The sequence below is a fragment of the Podarcis pityusensis genome, assembly GCF_964106645.2.
Source record: "Podarcis pityusensis genome assembly, chromosome: 9".
Taxonomy (NCBI): domain Eukaryota; kingdom Metazoa; phylum Chordata; class Lepidosauria; order Squamata; family Lacertidae; genus Podarcis; species Podarcis pityusensis.
In genome coordinates, this window is record NC_138034.1 from 49508525 (window position 1) to 49527828 (window position 19304).

General features: G+C 42.9%; 1 protein-coding gene across 8 annotated transcripts in view; it reads left to right on the forward strand.

Annotated features, from left to right (window-relative positions):
- The window catches only part of PDE5A (phosphodiesterase 5A), a 124462-nt gene that overhangs the window by 63232 nt on the left and 41926 nt on the right, over positions 1-19304 (forward strand). For all 8 annotated transcript variants that reach the window (XM_081021909.1, XM_081021905.1, XM_081021904.1 and 5 more), the window contains 2 exons: positions 14686-14757; positions 17719-17808. In XM_081021909.1, the coding sequence (XP_080878035.1) occupies positions 14686-14757; positions 17719-17808 (162 nt within the window). The remainder of the gene's footprint in view (positions 1-14685; positions 14758-17718; positions 17809-19304) is intronic.

Consider the following 19304-nt stretch of genomic DNA (forward strand, 5'->3'; position numbering starts at 1 on the left):
AATGCATTTTATATGCTATTTTCACTAGCATATGTATTTTTATGCATTTCTGTACACATTCTGAAAGATAGCTGTGTTTTGATTTACATATTGGACGGAGAAGTTTGAATTAGGTAGTTTCTCATTGAAATACAAATAAAACTAAATTTTCCCCACATCTCTACTTCATTTCCTTTATATCATGAACATTCAGCAAAATAGTTAATAGGTACACCACTAGAATGTCACAAAGATTGTTAACAACACAATCCTATACATGCTTTTGTGGAAATAATTTCCTGTTCAGGATTCAGCCTCCTTATGTGTAAGCAAACACATGAGGAGAAACAGGGACATAATGTCAGGCCCTGCCCCCTCAGGGATGTCATCTACACAGTTTAAATCCTCCCACATATTTGGGGGCAAATGTTTCCAGCAGAGAGTATCTTGGGGTCATGGAGACATAAATAGGGCTTAAATTTCCCTGTGTCCAGTGGAATTTACTCCCCAATAAGTGTGTTTAGCATTTCAACTTAAACTACACTAACATTGCAGGGATGCTTCTCCAATATGCAGGGAAGCATACTGGGGCAGATCTTCAGGACTGTAGTTTTACTTGAAAGTAAGGAAGTAGGTTTACTTGAAACTCATTCACCTAGCAGTAAATAAAGGACTTCCTTCTTTCCTGTCTGCCCATTGCACCATTTTCTGAAGTGTATAGGCTACCACTGCTTGTTGACCTTGCTGTCGGCGCAAGTGCTTGTTTCGACTTGGCAGACTCTGAACCCTGGCCGTAAGTCAACCGACAACCAAGCCGACCACTGCATGTGGGGATGTCTGGCGTCGGAGGTCTGGTGCACAAAGTCCACGGTTTGCTCATGACATGCTTTCTTTAGACAAGCCGGCCAAAACAAAACAAGAATGTGTCAGGAGTTTGGCTCGCAAGCCTCCATTAATCATAAGCTCCAAGGGGCCTTGGGTGTGTTGCTACCATCTAGTCAGCCATCTTTGATCAACGAAGAAATGAAATGCCGTGTTCTTAGATCAAGACACTGCAGGGCTAACAGATTTGTTTAAGGAATTTTTCAGCTTGCCGTTGGTAGCTCCCGAAATGAAATACAATGACTTTGGATAGGTTTACCCTCGTAAACGAAAGCACGACCCCAGCTGAAGCGAAGCATCCCCTTCCCATTACTGATAGATGAAGAAATTGGCGAAGGTTAAAATGAGGGGGAAAGGGAGGGGGCGAAGTGCTACACTCACTTCTAGTCATTTTGAACTGGAGGGACAGAGTTTTGGAATGTTTCCTGGGGAAAGCTGGTTTCTCTTCCCACCCCACCACAACCCTTTCTTTCCTTTTAAACTCTCTTAGCAGAAGGTTTTCATCACTCTCGCCATAATGCCTTACTGACACATTTCTGGAATGAGGCTTGATCCACGGAATCAGACCCTAAATTGCCATCTGCTTTTAGCTGCTTTCCCTACTTTTTGAAAGCCATTAACAACATAAAAACACACTGGCTCCTCGTTCCAAAGAATACGCCCAGAAAACAGACACAGCCATTATCATGAAGATCTATCTAACAGATAAAAGAAGCTGCTTTGGCTCTGAATGTTCACCAATAACAAGCCGGCTTTGCTTTCTGCAAAGCTACTGAAGCCGGGCCTCAGGCACGTGTCAGCCGTGGTACATCACTCCCACCAGTGACATTTCATTGGCTCAGCCATCTGTGCATGTTCTGGGCAGGATGTGCCCCATGCCCTGTGTGTGGATGTCGATTAACACTTTGGGCAGGCAGAAAGGCAGGAGCAGCTCCCAGCCCTCCATTTTGAAAACCAAACTGAAAGCAAGGGTGTGACTTTGGCCACATTAATGTCATAAATTCAAAACACTGTGATGCTATGCACTGTGAAGCCATGGCTTCCCCCAAAGAATTATGGGTGCTGTAGTTTAAGTGTGTTAGGACACCCCTATTCCCCTCACAAAACTACACTTCTTAGAGTTCTCTGTGAAGAGGGATTGATTGTTAATTCACTTTGAGAACTGTAGTTCTCAAAGTGGAAAAGGGATCTCCTAGCTACTCTCGGCAGCCTTAACAAATTACAGCTCCTATAATTAATTCGGGGGAAGCTACGGCTGTTTAAAGTGGCATCATAGTATTTTAAATGTATGGTGTGAATGTGGCCTTGTCTCATGGTGTACTCTCCTCTTGATTGCCACAAGCAGAGCATGGGGTTGAGTAACATGCCTGTAATATACACTGGAAGCCACATTGGGAAAGATGGAGGAGTTATTTTTGTTGTGCCTCACTTTATTCGGTGACAAGAATTTTTGAGGTGTTCTTGTGATAGTCCTACAAACGCAGCTAATCATAGTAACAATGAATGCACCAAATGGACTCACTTTTGCTAGTCATTAGCACCCTGTTTTGCTAGTTTTTATTGTTCTTATTATCTCCATCGCTGTCCTTCTGAGGCCAGTCAGCATTCATAGAGCAACTTACAAAAGAATTACAAAAACAGCACAGGATAAGTATTCCAATCAAGGTTTAAAAACTTTAAAAGCCTGATAAAATAAAGAAAGTTTTTGTCTAGTACGGAAATGATGGCGAACCTCCCTGGAGGGGACAGTCCATAGGTTGGGCAACGGTACCTAAAAGGTTCTCCTGGGTTGCTAATCACCCTGCTTCTGATGGGGGGCGGTCACCCAATGAAGAACCCCAAATATAGATCTCAGCACACAGGAGGAGTCTTGATACGGGAGAAGATGGTCCAAGGAATACCATGTGGGGCTTTAAAGTTAAGCTCAAGAGCTTTGAACTGAGCTCAGAATCAAACAGAGATGCAATGCAGCTGTTTCAAAACAACTGTGATGTGATCCCACCTCCTGGTCCTTGTCAGCAGTTTTGTAGCCCCACTGCAGACTAACTGGACCTTCCGGACCATCTTCAAAGGCAGCCCCATGTAGACTGCATTGCAGTGATCAAAGATTACTCTCTGAATGCTAAAAATCTATGATAGCCCCCAAAGTAAAAACACAGCCTCAAGGAACAGCAGGAGCCTGCATGCAACTAATAGAAAAGTAACGTGCATTTATAATACAAGAAAGTGGGCACGTGGAAAATGTGATGGTAGTGCATCTATTTTTATACTTATATTTTAGTTTGAGAATCACCAGAAACTATATACTTAGAAATAGACTCGCATCCTTCTTTCCATGAAAGGGGAAGGCATGAGAAATGTCATTGTTTTGTGGCTTTTTGTGTGTGTGTGTGTGTATACTTATTCTTGCAGGAGGAAAGCTAAGACAAGAAGCTGCAGGAAACCTCAGAGATGCCCATTAGATGTTGGGGCCAGTGAAGTAAAGAAGATGATTTGGGTTGAGTACACACCATAAATTTGAAGCACATGGCTGCCCCCAAAGCACCATGGGAACTGTAGTTTCCCCCTCATAGCCACAATTCCCAGCAGCCTTAACAAACTATAGTTGTAGGATTCTTTGCAGGGAGTCCTGTGCATACATGTGCTTTAAATGTTTAGTGCGCATGCCCTCAGCCCTTCTCTTCAGAGCACATTTCTGGGAAGTCTATCTCACAGACTTTGAATGGAAAGAATACCTGCAGCTTAAGAGCAGAAGAAAGCAGTTTTAGAGCTGAGTCTACTTTAAATCACAGAAGAAAAAGAGCTGCTCAGGGAGAAATTTAAACTGTAAAGTTCAGATCTGCGGGGGTGGGGGGATGTTTTCGTTAAAGGAAAATGATTGGAAGAAATGGGGAGGGGATCACCATCCTTCAGCAGGAACATGATGACCCTTCTTGAATTTGACAGTGTCTTCTGAACCAATAGTATTGGGCGGGATTCCTAATTTATCCAGAAAACTTCCTGACAAACATAACGCCAGGTTGTTTCAATATTCCTAAAGTGTTTGCAGCAGGCAGGAAGGAAAAAAACGGCAATTCTGTTGGAACAGATGTAATAACAAGGTTCCTCCCCCTCTGAATAGATTCATCATGTAGGGATGGTGAACCTGTGGCTTCCAGAGGTTGTTGGACTTCAACAACCATCAGCCTTAGCTAGTCTGGGCACTTGTCAGGGGTGATGGTTCTGGGAGTCCCACAACATCTAGAGGGCACATGTTCCCCGTTCATGATGCAAGGGGTCAGGAATGTGAGTAGAAGAAATCAAGGCTGTGGAAGTCTAGTGAGAAGGTGTTGCGGGAGGGTGCAGGCAGATGATTTAGAGGGCAAGAACATCAGAGAAGAGCCTAGGCTGTGACTATGAGGTCACATCCATTCCATACTTTTAAAGTGTTCCTATACCACTTTAAGGGACGCGGGTGGTGCTGTGGGTTAAACCACAGAGCCTAGGACTTGCCGATCAGGTTGGCGGTTCGAGTCCCTGCGATGGGGTGAGCTCCCGTTGCTCGGTCCCTGCTCCTGCCAATCTAGCAGTTCGAAAGCACGTCAAAGTGCAAGTAGATAAATAGGTACCGCTCCGGTGGGAAAGTAAACGGCGTTTCCATGTGCTGCTCTGGTTCGCCAAAAGCGGCTTAGTCATGCTGGCCACATGACCCGGAAGCTGTGCGCCGGCTCTCTTGGCCTATAGAGCGAGATGAGCGCTGCAACCCCAGAGTCGGCCACGACTGGACCTAATGGTCAGGGGTCCCTCTACCTTTACCTATACCACTTTAACAGTAAGAACCTTCTTCCAAAGAATCCTGGGAAATGGAGTTTGTTAAGGGTGTTGGGTATTGTAGCTCTCTGAGCAGTCTCCCAACAACTCTCAACTTCCTTAAGAAAGTGCAGTTCCCAGGATTCTTTGGGGGGCAGCCATGACTGTTAAAGTGGCATTAGGACACTTTAAATGTGTGGTGTGGCTGTGACTGATAATGCAGGCAAATAGGCAGGTGGAAAGGAGCAGCTGAACAAGGGATGCCCAAGTGGGGTTGGATGGTTTGAGGGGGAGAAGTAGGAAATATGTTTATCAATTCAGTGGAAGGGGGAGGGGAATGGGCTGAGGGAATGATTGAGTGTGACTGAGTATCCTTGATTTGGGCAAAGAGCAGGAGCAGCTTACTGAATAAAACATAGATTTACATGTTTGCCACATTCTGTAGGACAAATGGGAAAAGAACCCCACGAACGGCTTGAAAATGTAGTGGTTTACTGGAGTGGTCTAATGATAAAGGGAGCCACCAGTTTTAAAGGCCAGCATAGGTAGAACGGCTAACTGGTATCAATTGTTTAGTTTTCTGGCTGAGAAGGAAGTTCATCTCCATAGGGGTAAAAACAGCCGGAGTATGCCTAAATAAATAAATATATCATGCAATCCACATCTAAAATAATTATAATGCAATCCGCAGCTGAATGTGAACAGGGCCCCTTTGCTCTAAAAGAGACAAATATATATTTCCGGACCCTCTGTGCATTCTTTGGTTTAGTGGATAATTTTTCTTTAGTGTTGTCTTTACTGAATCTTATAATCATCACAGGAAGCTTTAAAAAAAGTGTTTAGCTTAGGAATAACAATGAAAAAAAAGCAACGGCACATTCTCCCTTTGGGGTTTGAAGTAGCTTTCAGAGAATTAAATCTAAGATCTGAATGTACAAGAATGCAGCGAGAAGCATCCAGATAAAATAAAACGCTGAACGCAGCTAGCGATGCTACAGAAATGCCTGTGGCCTAGGGAGAAAAGCCTGCAGGGAACCAGGAAGGGCAAAGTCGTTTTTAAGGCTAAAAGTCAGCATGTCTATTTTAGGCCAAAAGAATCAAAAACAATAGTGTGCATTAAATTCCACGGCAGTTGATATGACCGTAGAAGCTTTTCCTTTTCACACAAATGAAACATCCGAAATGGAGCAGCGATAAACATTGTGCTCCGGAAGATTAGAAAGACAACTAGCTGTCATGGGAGGCTTCTAGCAAGGGTAGCCAACGTTGTGCCCTCCACATGGTTGGCCAACAGCTGCCACCATGCCTGACCATTGGCCATGCTGTTGGAGGCTGACTGGAGTCCAGCAACATCTGGAAGCCACTATGTTGGCCCCTCCTGGTGTGGAGGATGCACCAGTCAGGAAACTACGGCAATAAGTTTACTGTCTCATTCCAACAAGAGCAAAACGGGAAAGTCCTGGCTGCACCCAGGTTCAACCAAGTCCAGTGCCACCTAGTGGCTAAACTGTATAACAACACTGTCCGCACAACAGACAGCGGCAAAGTGTTAGCAGAAGGGAACTGCAGTTGTATTGGCAATGAAAAGACATGCTTAGAGAGAGCAGCAACAGGGGGGAAATGAGGGTAAAATACAATTAAGGCTGCCAAATCACAGGCGTTACAGCTTTGACTTTAAGTCTTCCCCATGAGTATGTGATACAGTGTGCAATTCAACCAGTGTGGTATAGTGGTTAAGAGCAGTGGACTCGTAATCTGGTGAACTGGATTCGCGTCCCCGCTCCTCCACATGCAGCTGCTGGGTGACCTTGGGCTAGTCACATTTCTCTGAAGTCTCTCAGCCCCACTCACCTCACAGAGTGTTTGTTGTGGGGGAGGAAGGGAAAGGAGATTGTGAGCCGCTTTGAGACTCCTTCGGGTAGTGATAAAGCGGGATATCAAATCCAAACTCTTCTTCTTCTTCAAACCAAGGTGGGATTTCTGCCTAAAGTGTGTAAAGTTATACCAACCCATATTGTGATGGGCTTGCCATTATTATTTCCCTTTTAAAATAAAAATAAAAATTATTGGGTGTTTTTTTCTCCCCCAAAGGGAACATGAGAACATAACTCCCTTTAACAAACATTTTCTGCCTCCTCCAAGTCACATAATTCTATGGGACAATGTTATTCCAAAGTTTCAGATGTGAGTCCGGTGGATACTCAACAGAACATCATTTCCCCATATGAATCTCTGAGAATGGCACAGACTGTATCACTTGCTCAACATTCAAAATGGGTTGCTGGATTGGCTTTCGTCCTGTACAGTGGTACCTCAGGTTACATATGCTTCAGGTTACATACGCTTCAGGTTACAGACTCCGCTAACCCAGAAATAGTACCTCGGGTTAAGAACTTTGCTTCAGGATGAGAACAGAAATCGTGCTCCGGCGGCGCAGCGGCAGCAGGAGGCCCCATTAGCTGAAGTGGTCTTCAGGTTAAGAACATTTTCAGGTTAAGAACAGACCTCCGGAACGAATTAAGTACTTAACCCGAGGTACCACTGTATATCCGTTAGTCATTGCTTAGATTAAGCTGAATTTGCATGAATAGGTTTCCCTATCCAAGAATGACCGGCCGGCCAGAGAATCAGTATTTGGTGGAATTAAGTACCAGGCTGCTGAGGCGAAGACATCAGAGTCTGGATCTGGTCTGCAGAACTCATGTCTATTTCTGTGTGCAAAGAAGCTTAAATCTGTTTACAGTTTCAAACTTCTATGTATATTTCAGCTATTTCTAAACTCCTACTCTAACACGGAGAGCCCAGGACTTTGTTGAAATACATACACTGTGTTTGTTAATTGTGTAAACCTCGGCCTGCCCCGCTCACCCCTGTAGGCTTGAAGAAATTCTCTCGAGTTGCATGTGTCATTTATTAATTGCCTGTCTTTAGGAAACTAGAGGCTGAATACATATCAGACATTTAAAGCAAGTTTTCCCCCACCCACCCAAGAATTCTTGGAACTGTAGCATGCAAAGGGTGTTGGGAATTGCAGCTGTTACTGGTAAACTACAGTTCCCAAGCTTCTTTGGAGCCATGGACAGGATGTGCTGTAAATGTTATTTAAATGCCCAGTGTGTGCACAGCGTTTATCATGGACCAGGCTTATTAGTGCAAGGCAAATACTTGGCATTTACTTGGAGTTGCACCAGTTCAAATGAGTTCAGAATCTGTTCTGGCTGGCTATAGAAAATAATTTCCTTTCATGGCCCAGCCAATCAAGGATGTTAACATTCCTTTAAACTAAAATAATGCCGAGGCTTATCACCCAAGAGAGTCCTCAGCATGTGCCTGTTTCTTTCCATTTTTCACAATCCCACATATAACAAGTCTAGGGTCCTGCAGCTGGATCCAAAGAATAAAGGCGCCCGCATATGGTTCACATGCTTTCCATAGTAAAAGAGAAACCTGCAGGGCTAATAAGAAGCAGCTGAATGGTCTTTTTAGGCTATATTAACACAGTCCTTTTTTTTACTGTTTCCTCACAGCTCTTTAAGAACCACAAGCTTCCCTTTCATGGCAGGAAGCTGTTTACACAGGGCGAAAGTGTTCTCCTTTTGGATTCTTCAGCGCCTGCGATACCATTGAAATGGATTCAGCTTTCTGTGGTTCAAAGCTAATAAAAATAAAAAGGCCAGTGTTGTGAGGCAACACCTGCATGTCAGCTGTGCACCTGTGGACTGGTGTCAGAGCACACTGGGAAGCTTAGAGAGTTTACTCACATTCTCAGTGTGAGCTGCCATGTGCTTAATACTGAAATCTCTTCGCTCTGGAATCCTTACACAAGGGCCGGTGGTGACTGGACAATAGTAGACAAAACAGCATGCATTGAAGAGTACAATAAATAACCCTCCTTAAAGCATGCTGTAGCATTTGTGGCACTGACAGGGAGAATTAACGTGGCAAAGAGCCTGGGCTATTAGGTTTGGACCTGGAAAAAACCAGATGCAAATCCCTCCTTACTGGTGGACAGCCAATATGCTGTCTCTTAGCCTAACTTACCTCATAGAATTCCTGTGAGGCACTTATAGCACAATCCTGTACATGTATTCCCATAGAGTTCAATAGGGCTTATTCCCCAGAAAGTGGGTACAGTGGTACCTCGGGTTAAGTACTTAATTCATTCCGGAGGTCCGTACTTAACCTGAAAATGTTCTTAACCTGAAGCACCACTTTAGCTAATGGGGCCTCCTGTTGCTGCTGCGCCGCTGGAGCACGGTTTCTGTTCTCAACCTGAAGCAAAGTTCTTAACCCGAGGTAATATTTCTGGGTTAGTGGAGTCTGTAACCTGAAGCGTATGTAACCTGAAGCGTATGTAATCAGAGGTACCACTGTATAGGATTTCATCCTAAAACACTGCTCTGAGGTGGTGTAGATAAGGGCAGGAGAAGAATGAACCAAGGGCCATGACTAAGACTGTTTCACTATCCCTCTTGATTTATCTTCTGCGCCAAGTCAAGCAGAAATGCATCAGGTGCAGCCACTAGTTGGATTTCAGCTTCTTGTGAAACTGCTTAGAGACACAGAACCGGGGGCGAAAGGCAAGCATATTTTGGGTGGAGTTGTTGAGGCAGCCACTTACACGTTGAACTTGTTGAGAAGAATTGATTCCATTAGCATGCAGACCTTCACCAAGAGAGAATTTAGTATGCGATGTCATCCTCCTGGGGGATTGCCGAGCTGCCTAAAAGCAGGCCTATTTACGAAAGCCATGGTTGCAGTAGATGTTGGTGAGAGCTGGAGATTTGCTTGCCTTGGGGGATGATCCAGAGAAAATGGATGAAACTGCCAGTGTAAGGGGGAGCTGTGAGGCACTTAGTTAGGAATTTATAGTAACATGAGTTTTGTGGGTGGCTGTGGGGTGTTCTTTTCGGTGAAACTGCCATGTTATCTGTTCCTTGTGGTATCTGTTGTATGCAGATAAAAAAGAACTTGACTCAGGGCGATCTGGACTGTCTGTTCTTTGAGGTATGATATTTTAAAATAAGGACACTTCCGTTAAATTAAAAGATGCCTTGGGAATTGGAGAGCAGCTGTGTGATGGTATAAGATGTCTAAAATGATGGCAGCCTTTGTACGTCGATTTTGTGTGTGTGTTTGGCTATAGTGTGGGGCGGGTGAGAGGTTTGCATTACTGTTGCCCAGACTTTTTTATGTTTTGTTTTGGAAGACTTCTTTAAAGTGTGGGACTTGTATGATGATGCCAAGAGTAGTTTACCATTAACTTTAAAAGAGCAAAGTTGGATTTTATGCAGTGCGCCTGACAATACAACCTTTATTTAAAACAAGCATTTTGAGACCATGCTTGCTAATGGCTAACTTCGCAGCACAATGATCCCACTTGTGTTGCTAGTAGCTTGGAGAGCTTGGTGTGAGAGTGAGTGAAGAAGCCTATAAATCACCATCTAACCCACTGAGATATTGAAAGTGTTTTTCCACCCAGTCTTGCAACTTGGCTATAAGAACTTTGGTGCTTAGTGGGTGAGCACACTTTTCCATATGTGTGCTTTGCAAAAGATCTTCTGTTGAGGTCTGCATTAATAGCCAGAGGCATCATTTCCTGTTTCGTATCCCTTCCAAACAGCGGTGGTCACAAATAATTCTATTTCTGGTGGACTCCAGGCAGCAGCCCCTTGCTACCAATGTGCTAAAGCTGCTAAACTGAATTATAGCCTTCTTTATCTTGTACATCTTTGGTTTCCTGAGGGTGCAAAAAGCTCACGAGAGGCAACAGATAAACAAATAAAACTTTCCTCTCTCCTACTGGGATGTGGTTAGAAGATCTGAGTTGCTGGGGTGGGAATTCCAGATATTGAGAGCCTCCAGACAGGCCTCAGTGGGAAGTGAAAGCTTGCTCAAGGTTCTGGGTTACTCTCAGACCTTTTTTTCTTTATATATTTAAAAAAAAAAACCACTTTAAAACCAAGCTCCCCCACCCTTCCCCTCTATTTTGTGCAGTGGTGTAGCTGGACTGGACTTTTGTGCTGAACTCCAGGGCTCCAAATGGCCTCCCAGAGGGTGCCATATGATGGTACCAGTGACAAACAGGTCTGGAATCAGCACCTGGGCTGGGATCAGCATGCCAAAGCCCCCTGGGGTTGATGCAGGTCATAATAGCTTCCTCCTTCCCCTCTCCCCACATTTTAGGTTGGGTTAGTTTTAATATGTACAGCCCGTTTTTCTATTAAAACAACACTCAAAAGTGGCTTACAACGTAACGCAGCAAAAATACAATGTGAAATGCAGTAGGTAAAGCTACATATTCAATATCAAGAGTGATAATTTATTCCAGCTGCTGATCAACTTGTGTCCTCAGCAGAGCAGACCTCTCCCCAAAATACCACCCCAAATTACTGTCATCCCCCACCCCCAACATCTACTCAAAGGAATCCACCCCAAGATACCAGCCCTTCCCATCTGTAGTCTTGCTTGGGCCACTTTGGACCTTGCCTGGCCTGACCGTCAGTCTGGTTCCCCTCCATCCTACACCCTATCAGCATCCTCTCCTCCAGCATCTCACGCGTCAACATTTCTTAGTTTGGGCACAGCTGGCCAGGCACATATCTGGTTACGGGTGATCATTTATTATTATTTTTACTTTTAAATGGATGTATTACCCCTTTTCTACAACAAAAGGGTGCTTATTTCTAAGTTAAATGCATTTTCCATCAGAGAAGTAGAAGCAAACCCCATATTGTTCTCATTGGCAAGATGGTGCCATGACATAAGTTACTTTAAACCTGCTACTTGGTCATTCCAGAATGGTAGCAGACAATGTATTTCCATATAACATGTCATGGTGTATTGTTTCTATCTGTTATTCCCCATCTCTTCCAAATACAGATTTGCCTTATATTTTCTCTATCTTCATGTTAGTATGGTATATCTACACTAAAATTAATTCAAAATATTAATTAAAACTGCAAAACTGCACATGCTTAGAGTATTGGGGGGGAAACAACCGAGGTCAACAAATTTTTTTGTTATATTGCTCTAACACACTATGAATATTAATGGGGGGAGAGAAAAGTTTGTTTTGCAGCTTGCAACTGAAGTAGTACAGACAACCTCTAAGGGGCGGGGTGGGGAAGTAAGAGCATAAGTTGAAGAGTAAATGTTTATTACTTGTCCAGTAATGTTGTTTGGAATGATGAGTTTAACTCTGTTCCAGTTTGTAGTGCACTCTTGGGGTATGCATGGAAGGTTTGTATGAAGGATTTTGGTTAGCCTTAAATGTTGGTTCAATTCATCTACTTAATTAAGGAATGTGTTCCTAGGTTCATTTCCCACAGTCTGGTCTTGTTCTTACTCATGGTGGTATTATTTGGTCAGTTTTAGGAGAGAATAAAAATCTTACTTATGTAAGATGATGCTCCATCAGCCTAAATTATGCATGTTTAGATTTTTCTCACTTTGCTGAATGTTTTTCACAATTTCTCCAGGACAAGAAAGCATAGATATATCTGCAGATAACTATCTGGAATTGGTGCTATATTTTACATGCATTTCTTACCTGACTTTCAATCTGGTGAGCCCAATACTGCACCACCATCGCACCAGTGTCCCAATCTGGGAAGGTAGCAAATCTAGAAGGAAGGAAGGAAGGAAGGAAGGAAAAGAGAAAGAAAGAAAGAAAGAGAAAGAAAGAAAGAAAGAAAGAAAGAAAGAAAGAAAGAAAGAAAGAATAAGAAAACTCTGATCCCAAACCTGCACTGCCTTGTTGCTATACTCATTTGTAAGAAAGGCTTTGGGAGTAAACCCTATGGAAAAATCAGTACCCATTGCCTTTCTTTGGGAGAAGAAAAGGCTAAGGAGTAAACCCTACACAAATCTGGAGTGGAGTCCCTAAGACGGTTGGGTGGTGCCTTGTACATCTATTTCCAGCAACTCCTGCAGCCAAGCTGGTTCCAAATGTATTGATCTGCTTTCCTTTGGACCACACCAGCAAGGTCGAGGGGTGTGTGTGTGTGTCTTGTTGTCTGGGCAGCCCAGGACCTCCATCCACACTGTCCAGGCTTGCACCCCAGAGTGGTCACTTTGGTGCTGCTAATGCAGCAAAAACAATGTGGGAGTCAGCAGTTGCGAGTTACCGGTCTCTGCATCCACAGCAGGCGCTGTGATTCTACAGAAGTTTGACTTCACCCCCGGAGGCGCACTCCATTGTCTTTCGAGACAGATGGATGCCGCCAACAACAACAGATATCCCTTCCTCCTCACCACCACCCTTCCTCTTCAGAAATTGTTTTCTTCTGTGCCAAACTTTGAAAGGAGGTTAAAAGAGGCAGGAAAATAAGTGAGGTGGGATTGGTCTAATGGTTGCAGAGCTATTTCCCTTTGGAAGAAAGCACTTCAGATTCTGCGTGCAGATAAACCTTTTTTAAAAAAGCATCTTGCTATTTTCACTTGCTCTGGATGACAAGTGATACATCAAAAGTTGCTCATCTGACTCAATTACCTCTCTGCAGGAGGTCCCAAGAAGATCAGATACAAGTGTATTAATGGAGCACTCCCTTTGAAACTTTCCATTAATGCTCATGGAATTGTGGCTGTTAACATCAGGAAGCTCTGGAATCCAGCAGAGCTATTGTATGTACACAAAAAGCAGCTAGGCATTTCAAGTCACTTGAAATTAAACAGTTACTTAGAAACTCCAAAGACAACACACTCAGAGAGAAAAAGCACGCTTTCTCCATCTGAACTAAATGAACTTAAGGAGCTTTGAACATGAACTCCTCTTTTCACCATCTGAATCAAGGAGAATACGCTACGTATGTCACTGGCAAGCTGTAGGCAAGCCCTTAACTTGTGAGGATGTGGTATGCAAAAAGAATAGCATTGCTTTTATTGTAAATTCTGCCTCTTTGTCTGTGTCTTATTTTATTTATTCTATGTTATATCATATCATATTGTGTCTATTATTAGTCTATTATTATCATTATATATTCTATTAGAACTTTGTATTAATTTTATGTAAAGTGCCTTGCATAATTTTGTTTAAAGGTTTGATATAAATAAATAATAACATTTAAAACCAGGTTCTAGGGAATCTGAAGCTTGGAGGAGCCACAATGTTTAATGCCTGTTGCGCAGCCCCACCCCACCCCCAAAGATTGCCTACAAGCTGGAAAAGATCCTTCCATCTACATAGTAGGGTCGTGCATCCTGAACAGAATGTGGCCTATTCAACATTTAACCAGAACAAGTTCAGATGCAGGGCAGGTTCAGATGCAGGGCATCACTGAAGATGCAGAGATGAGCAGAAAAGTAAATTCTTTATTCAGGAAAACAGTATACAAGCAAGAGGTCTCAGGCAGAATAATGGAGCATCTATCCCCTCCTTCTTTGCTTCATCAGCTGAGTCTGAGCTGCTTTCCGCACCTGGCTCCTCTTGCTCACTAAAGCCTGTTGCTTCTTCAACATCCAACCTTTCCTACCCTCCCATCCCCCTCTGATCTGTCCATGTCTCACCACCACTCCTCTGGCTCTCAGGCTTCCCTAGGGGGGATCCCAGGCTGGTGCCTCCCACCACTCCTCCTCATCCAGCCAGTTCTTGACATCAGGCAGCCCCTGGTTCACTGGGGTGTGGCCCACCTGGAGTGATCCGGGGCTGTCAAAAAGGGGCTGTCACTTGGTAGGGGCAGGAGCAGAAAACAGTGAAGGCTGAGATTCCTGCCTTCCTTGTTTTCTTCTCTACCACCCTCATCTCATTGCCATTGACAACATGTGGTACATAGCGTTGGATTTGGAGAATTAAAATACATTTTGGGGTCTTCTTGCCATCTGTTTTGTCAAAGTTTCTGACATGGAGAAATCATAGTACCAATCAAGTTGAGATGTTAAATACACATTTTCATTTAAAACGTACATTTATTTAAAAAGAAGAAGAAGAAGAAGTTAGTACATAGCAGCTACTTGATATCTAATGTTCACTTCTACATGACTTGCAGTCAAAACCCTATGGAATTAACTAATATTTCTATATTTTATTTTCATCAGGTGGTTGGTGTGGCACAAGCAATCAACAAGAAGTCTGGTGGTGGAGGAATATTCACTGAGCAAGATGAGAAGGTATAAATGATTAGCTTCTCTTCACTTTCCATGACAGCAAAGCTACTTCAAGTGCCTCCACCATCTGAGGTGGGGCGGGCAGCTTCTAGGGAAAGGGCCAGCTAGGTGGTGGCACCCTGCCTGTGGAGTGCTTCCCCCAGGGAGGCTCACCTGGTGCCTGCTTTAGTGTCATTTAAGCACCATGCTGAAAAGAGTTGGTTTTGGAAAATTCTGCTAGCCATTAGTACCACCTGGATTCTTTTGACTTACCTGCTGTCAGACTAAGTGGCTCCTAGTTTATTCTGAATTTTGTAATTTGGTTGTCTTTTTATTTTTGCACATTTCTTTGCTATTAAGGATGAAAAGCAGTACATAAATGTTTTTCTTTAAAACAGTTTTCTTGTAATATTAATATTCTGTAAGCTACTTGGAAACTTGTTAGAAAGCGGAGAATCACCTAATGAAACAATAAATAAATAGAGTAACATGAACTAATTAATATTTCTTTCTATGACCATGTGAACAGCACAAAAGTAAACCACTTTTCTACTGACAACAGTGTGGGAGTAAATTAATGCAGTTTGGAAGCATTCAGACATTTGGAAATTATATTCAAAAGAAGTACACCACTCATATATATTCTAATGTGAGTGGTCTATACATTAAAACAAAATAAATAAGCATTCTGTGTAACAGAGCTTAGAAATTCAACAATTTCATTCAAATATAGACTCATAGAAGTTGTTGGTATACACAGATAATTTAATTTCCTCTCTGTTTACATGAGTTTATTCTGGATTGTTTAGTCTGCTTGAATATAGTACTAGAGCCTCAGAGTATTGGGATTCATCCAATGAAGACAAAAGTCAGTGTTTCTTCACATGTTGCATAGTTAAAACTCTAGAATACGCTTCCCCAAAATGTAGTGATGGCCGTCAGCCCAGATAATGTTAAAGGGGGATAAGACAAATTCATGAAGGATAAAGGCTGTCAGTAGCTTTATTATACATCCTGGATCAGAGGCAGCATGCCTCTGAAAACCCATTGCTTGGAAACAACAGCAGGAGTACAGGCGGCGACCATTTTGCACATGTCCAATTGATGCACGACCGCCGCCACGTAGGTCCTTTTGGACCGGGAAGAGAGCTGAATGGGGGCGTAACAGAGCAAATTATGTCCACTCCACTGATGTGCATGGGGCAAGGAACAGAACTCCCCCCAAAATGGCTGCTTCCCGTTATGCTATTGCTCTCATGTCCTGCTTGTGGGCTTCCCAGAAGCATCTGGTTGGTTGGTCAGTGTGAGGAAACAAGATGCTAAGCTAGATAGGCCTTCGTCTAATCCAGGAGTAGTCAACTTTTTATACCTACCTAATGCATCCTTCTTGATGGTAAAATTTCCTTGTTCCGTAGAACCCCCTACCACCCATCTAGAATCCTGAAATGCCCACTAGTGAGCACTAGGGACCAGGTTGACAACCCCTGCTCTAATCCATCAGGGCTCTTTTTATGTTCTTAATAGAAATCACTCATTTATGAGCTTCTTATTCTTCTTATTTATTGAATTTGTATTCATTTGTAAATCTCAGGGCAGTTTCTATGATGAACTATGATTGTACCATCATTATATCTATTCACTGTTAAATCCTCCAATACTTCCCCAATCCAACTCCCCCAGATGCAGTTGGACTACAACTTCCATCATCCCAAGTGCTGGCTGGAGCTGTTGGAAGTTGTAGTCCATAATATTGAGAGAGGACCAGTTTGGGAAAAGTTGCTCTATGCTACTAGCTGACAAACATTGGCAATAGCAGGATAAGAATTCATTCATCCTGTCTAAATGGAATGTGTGACGAACATCTGCAGGACATCAGAAGTAATATATTTCCTAAACAAAAATGGCTCACAAGTTTGCTATGTAAGCAAAATTTGATTCCTACTTTTAAAACACATAATTAATGTATGATAGGTGGCTATACCATGTGTTCAGTATTTAAGGCTGACGTAACTTTTGGTGTGTGTGGTTCCCCAGAACTACTTATTATGGAATACTTTTATCATGAGAAAATAGAGATAAATATTGCATGGGTTGTGCTCAAGAATGCACTTATTCATGAATAAATACCTTGATGTCACTGATACTTCTTAAGTAAGCTGTGGTTAGAAGCGAGACACATGTTTCCAAAACAAATGCAGAACTCCTGGCAACTGCTGACTAGCAGAACAATTTTATGTATAATTGTCAAAAAATCTGAGACACTCTTTGATAGCATCTGTAGATTGTTTTTATTATTGCTCAGGGAAGGAGACTCTTTATTTTATTTGCTTTGGACCAAGTTGATGAGGGTCTCTGTAAGACATTGTGCACTTAATATTGCAAATAAGACATTCCATTGTCCAACTCTGGTTTTGTGTTTGCAAGAATTGACCACAAATCTTTACCACTGGGGATATGGTCACAGGTAGAATTGGGTATTTTCGGACAGTATATAAACAACACTCATTGCTACTAAAGCAGGTTTCTTGGGAACAGAAAATAACAACTCTTCATGCCATATCCAAGTAATTGGAGTGCTGTTAGAAACAAGAAAACACAAGAGCATTTCAAAATGTAAATAACTGTTTGGGGAATCTGATATATAGGCCTGTACATGTTGTCCCTTCTTTGGGATTGTTGGCAGATACTGAAGACAAATGGCAAAGAGCAGAGAAGTAATCTCACACTGGTTAGGATTGCCAATGTGTTTTATGCAAATGGTAAGAGTCAATATAAACCAATAGAGAGGAAAGCACCTAGAGCAAGCGAGACAATTTTCTGTCCAATTTGAAACCTCCCCTCTCTGCTTTTGTGTTAGTAGAATTTAGCCCAATACTTTCTGGTCCTTATCTGTATTGTGCTTTTACAGCGATTAGTTGACTATCTCCCAGCCATCTCAATGCTCAGCCCACCAATTCAATTAACTTAGTATTATCTGGTTTTTAGGATTTTGCTGCATACCTGGCTTTTTGTGGAATTGTTCTTCACAATGCTCAGCTGTATGAGACGTCCCTGCTGGAAAACAGACGCAACCAGGTGAGCCTAAAAACTCATTATCCCATAATGTATGGCTTGGAGTTGTGGGCAGAATCAGTGTGGGAGCCTGTCCATGTGGCCTTGATTTGGCTCGCATAGTCTTGGGCTTTCCAAGGCCTCTATTTGCTTTATATCCCATCTTTTCTTCCATAGAGCACAAGGTGGCATACATGGGTCTCCAGCTCCCCATTCAATCCCCACAACAACCCTGTGTGTTAGGTTGGGCTGAAAGGTAGTGACTGGCCTAAGGTGAACTTCATGGCTTCATGGGGATTTGATCCCTGGTCTCCCAGGTCCGTGTCTGACACTGACCACTCTACCAAACTGGCTCCCTGCTACTTCAGATAGCTGGGGACATTAGGATTGAACCTGGGATTTTGTGCATGCAGAGCATGTGCTCCCCCCACTGAGCCACAGGCCTTATATGAACATGTAGATTGTACCTAGCATACAAATACCTCGATGGGCAGTGGTGAGATGTAACTAAAGAAACAGAGAGTTGAGAGGTTTCAAATGCTTGGAGGGAAAGTAGAAAAGAAAGGAAGGTAAATTCAGAGCATCTGCCCACCCCCCCAATTTTCCTGACGTTGGAGTGAGTTGGAGCCTGAACAAGCCCTGATCCTGCGTCTTCTGTAAACTCACTCAGACTCTGAGGCTCCTCCACATGTATTAATAGGGTGTTTACTGTATCTGCTGAATCAGAGTTGGTCTCTCTCAGTATGTTTCTAAGGGTGTGTCCTCTAGCCATGTGCTTTGTTGGAGGGTTATTTATATTCCACCACTGTTTACGGAGGGAAGTATCTAGGCCCACCTCTGGCAGTGCGGAAAAAAAATCAGTATGAATAAAATAGGCAGACAGTGCTCCTAAGCTTGCCAGTGGGATGGGATTTCAAAATTGCTTGGAAAAGGGGTGTAAACGTCTCAGCCCAGCCCCGCTCCATAATGCGACACTGCATGGTTGATGTTTTTTCAAACAGGGTCCTAGTTTGCCAAATTGAGAATTCCACTCCACATACACACCCACCCACGGCAAAGCTTACAGTGGGGCATTGTGGGAGAAATCAAGGTTGTGTTGACACGATGAGCCAAAACATCCAAAGACACGAGTCCCCACTGGGTTAAGAATGTACCCGACCCAAAATTTCTATTGCAGAAGATGGATGAATGATGTCTCTGTCTTGAGTAGACAGGAAGTAGAAAGCATGGGTAGCCAAGTAGCTAATTTGAAAACTTTTTTAATGTTAAATATTTGTCGGTTTAACCAAAGGATATCACCAAAAGAAAAGGCAGGGGAAACTGTAAAAGAAGTAAAAAAAAAAAATCTGTGGGATGAAACATTTCCTCAGTTATGCTCCATTATTATTATGTGGTTCTGTTATGGCTTGGGTTCTGCTATGATTGTCTTCCAGCAAGGTTCCTGATAAGGGGTTTTGTGTGAATGAAAAATGCTTATGATTCTTCAATTTAAAAATATATAAAAATAGATGATCGGCATC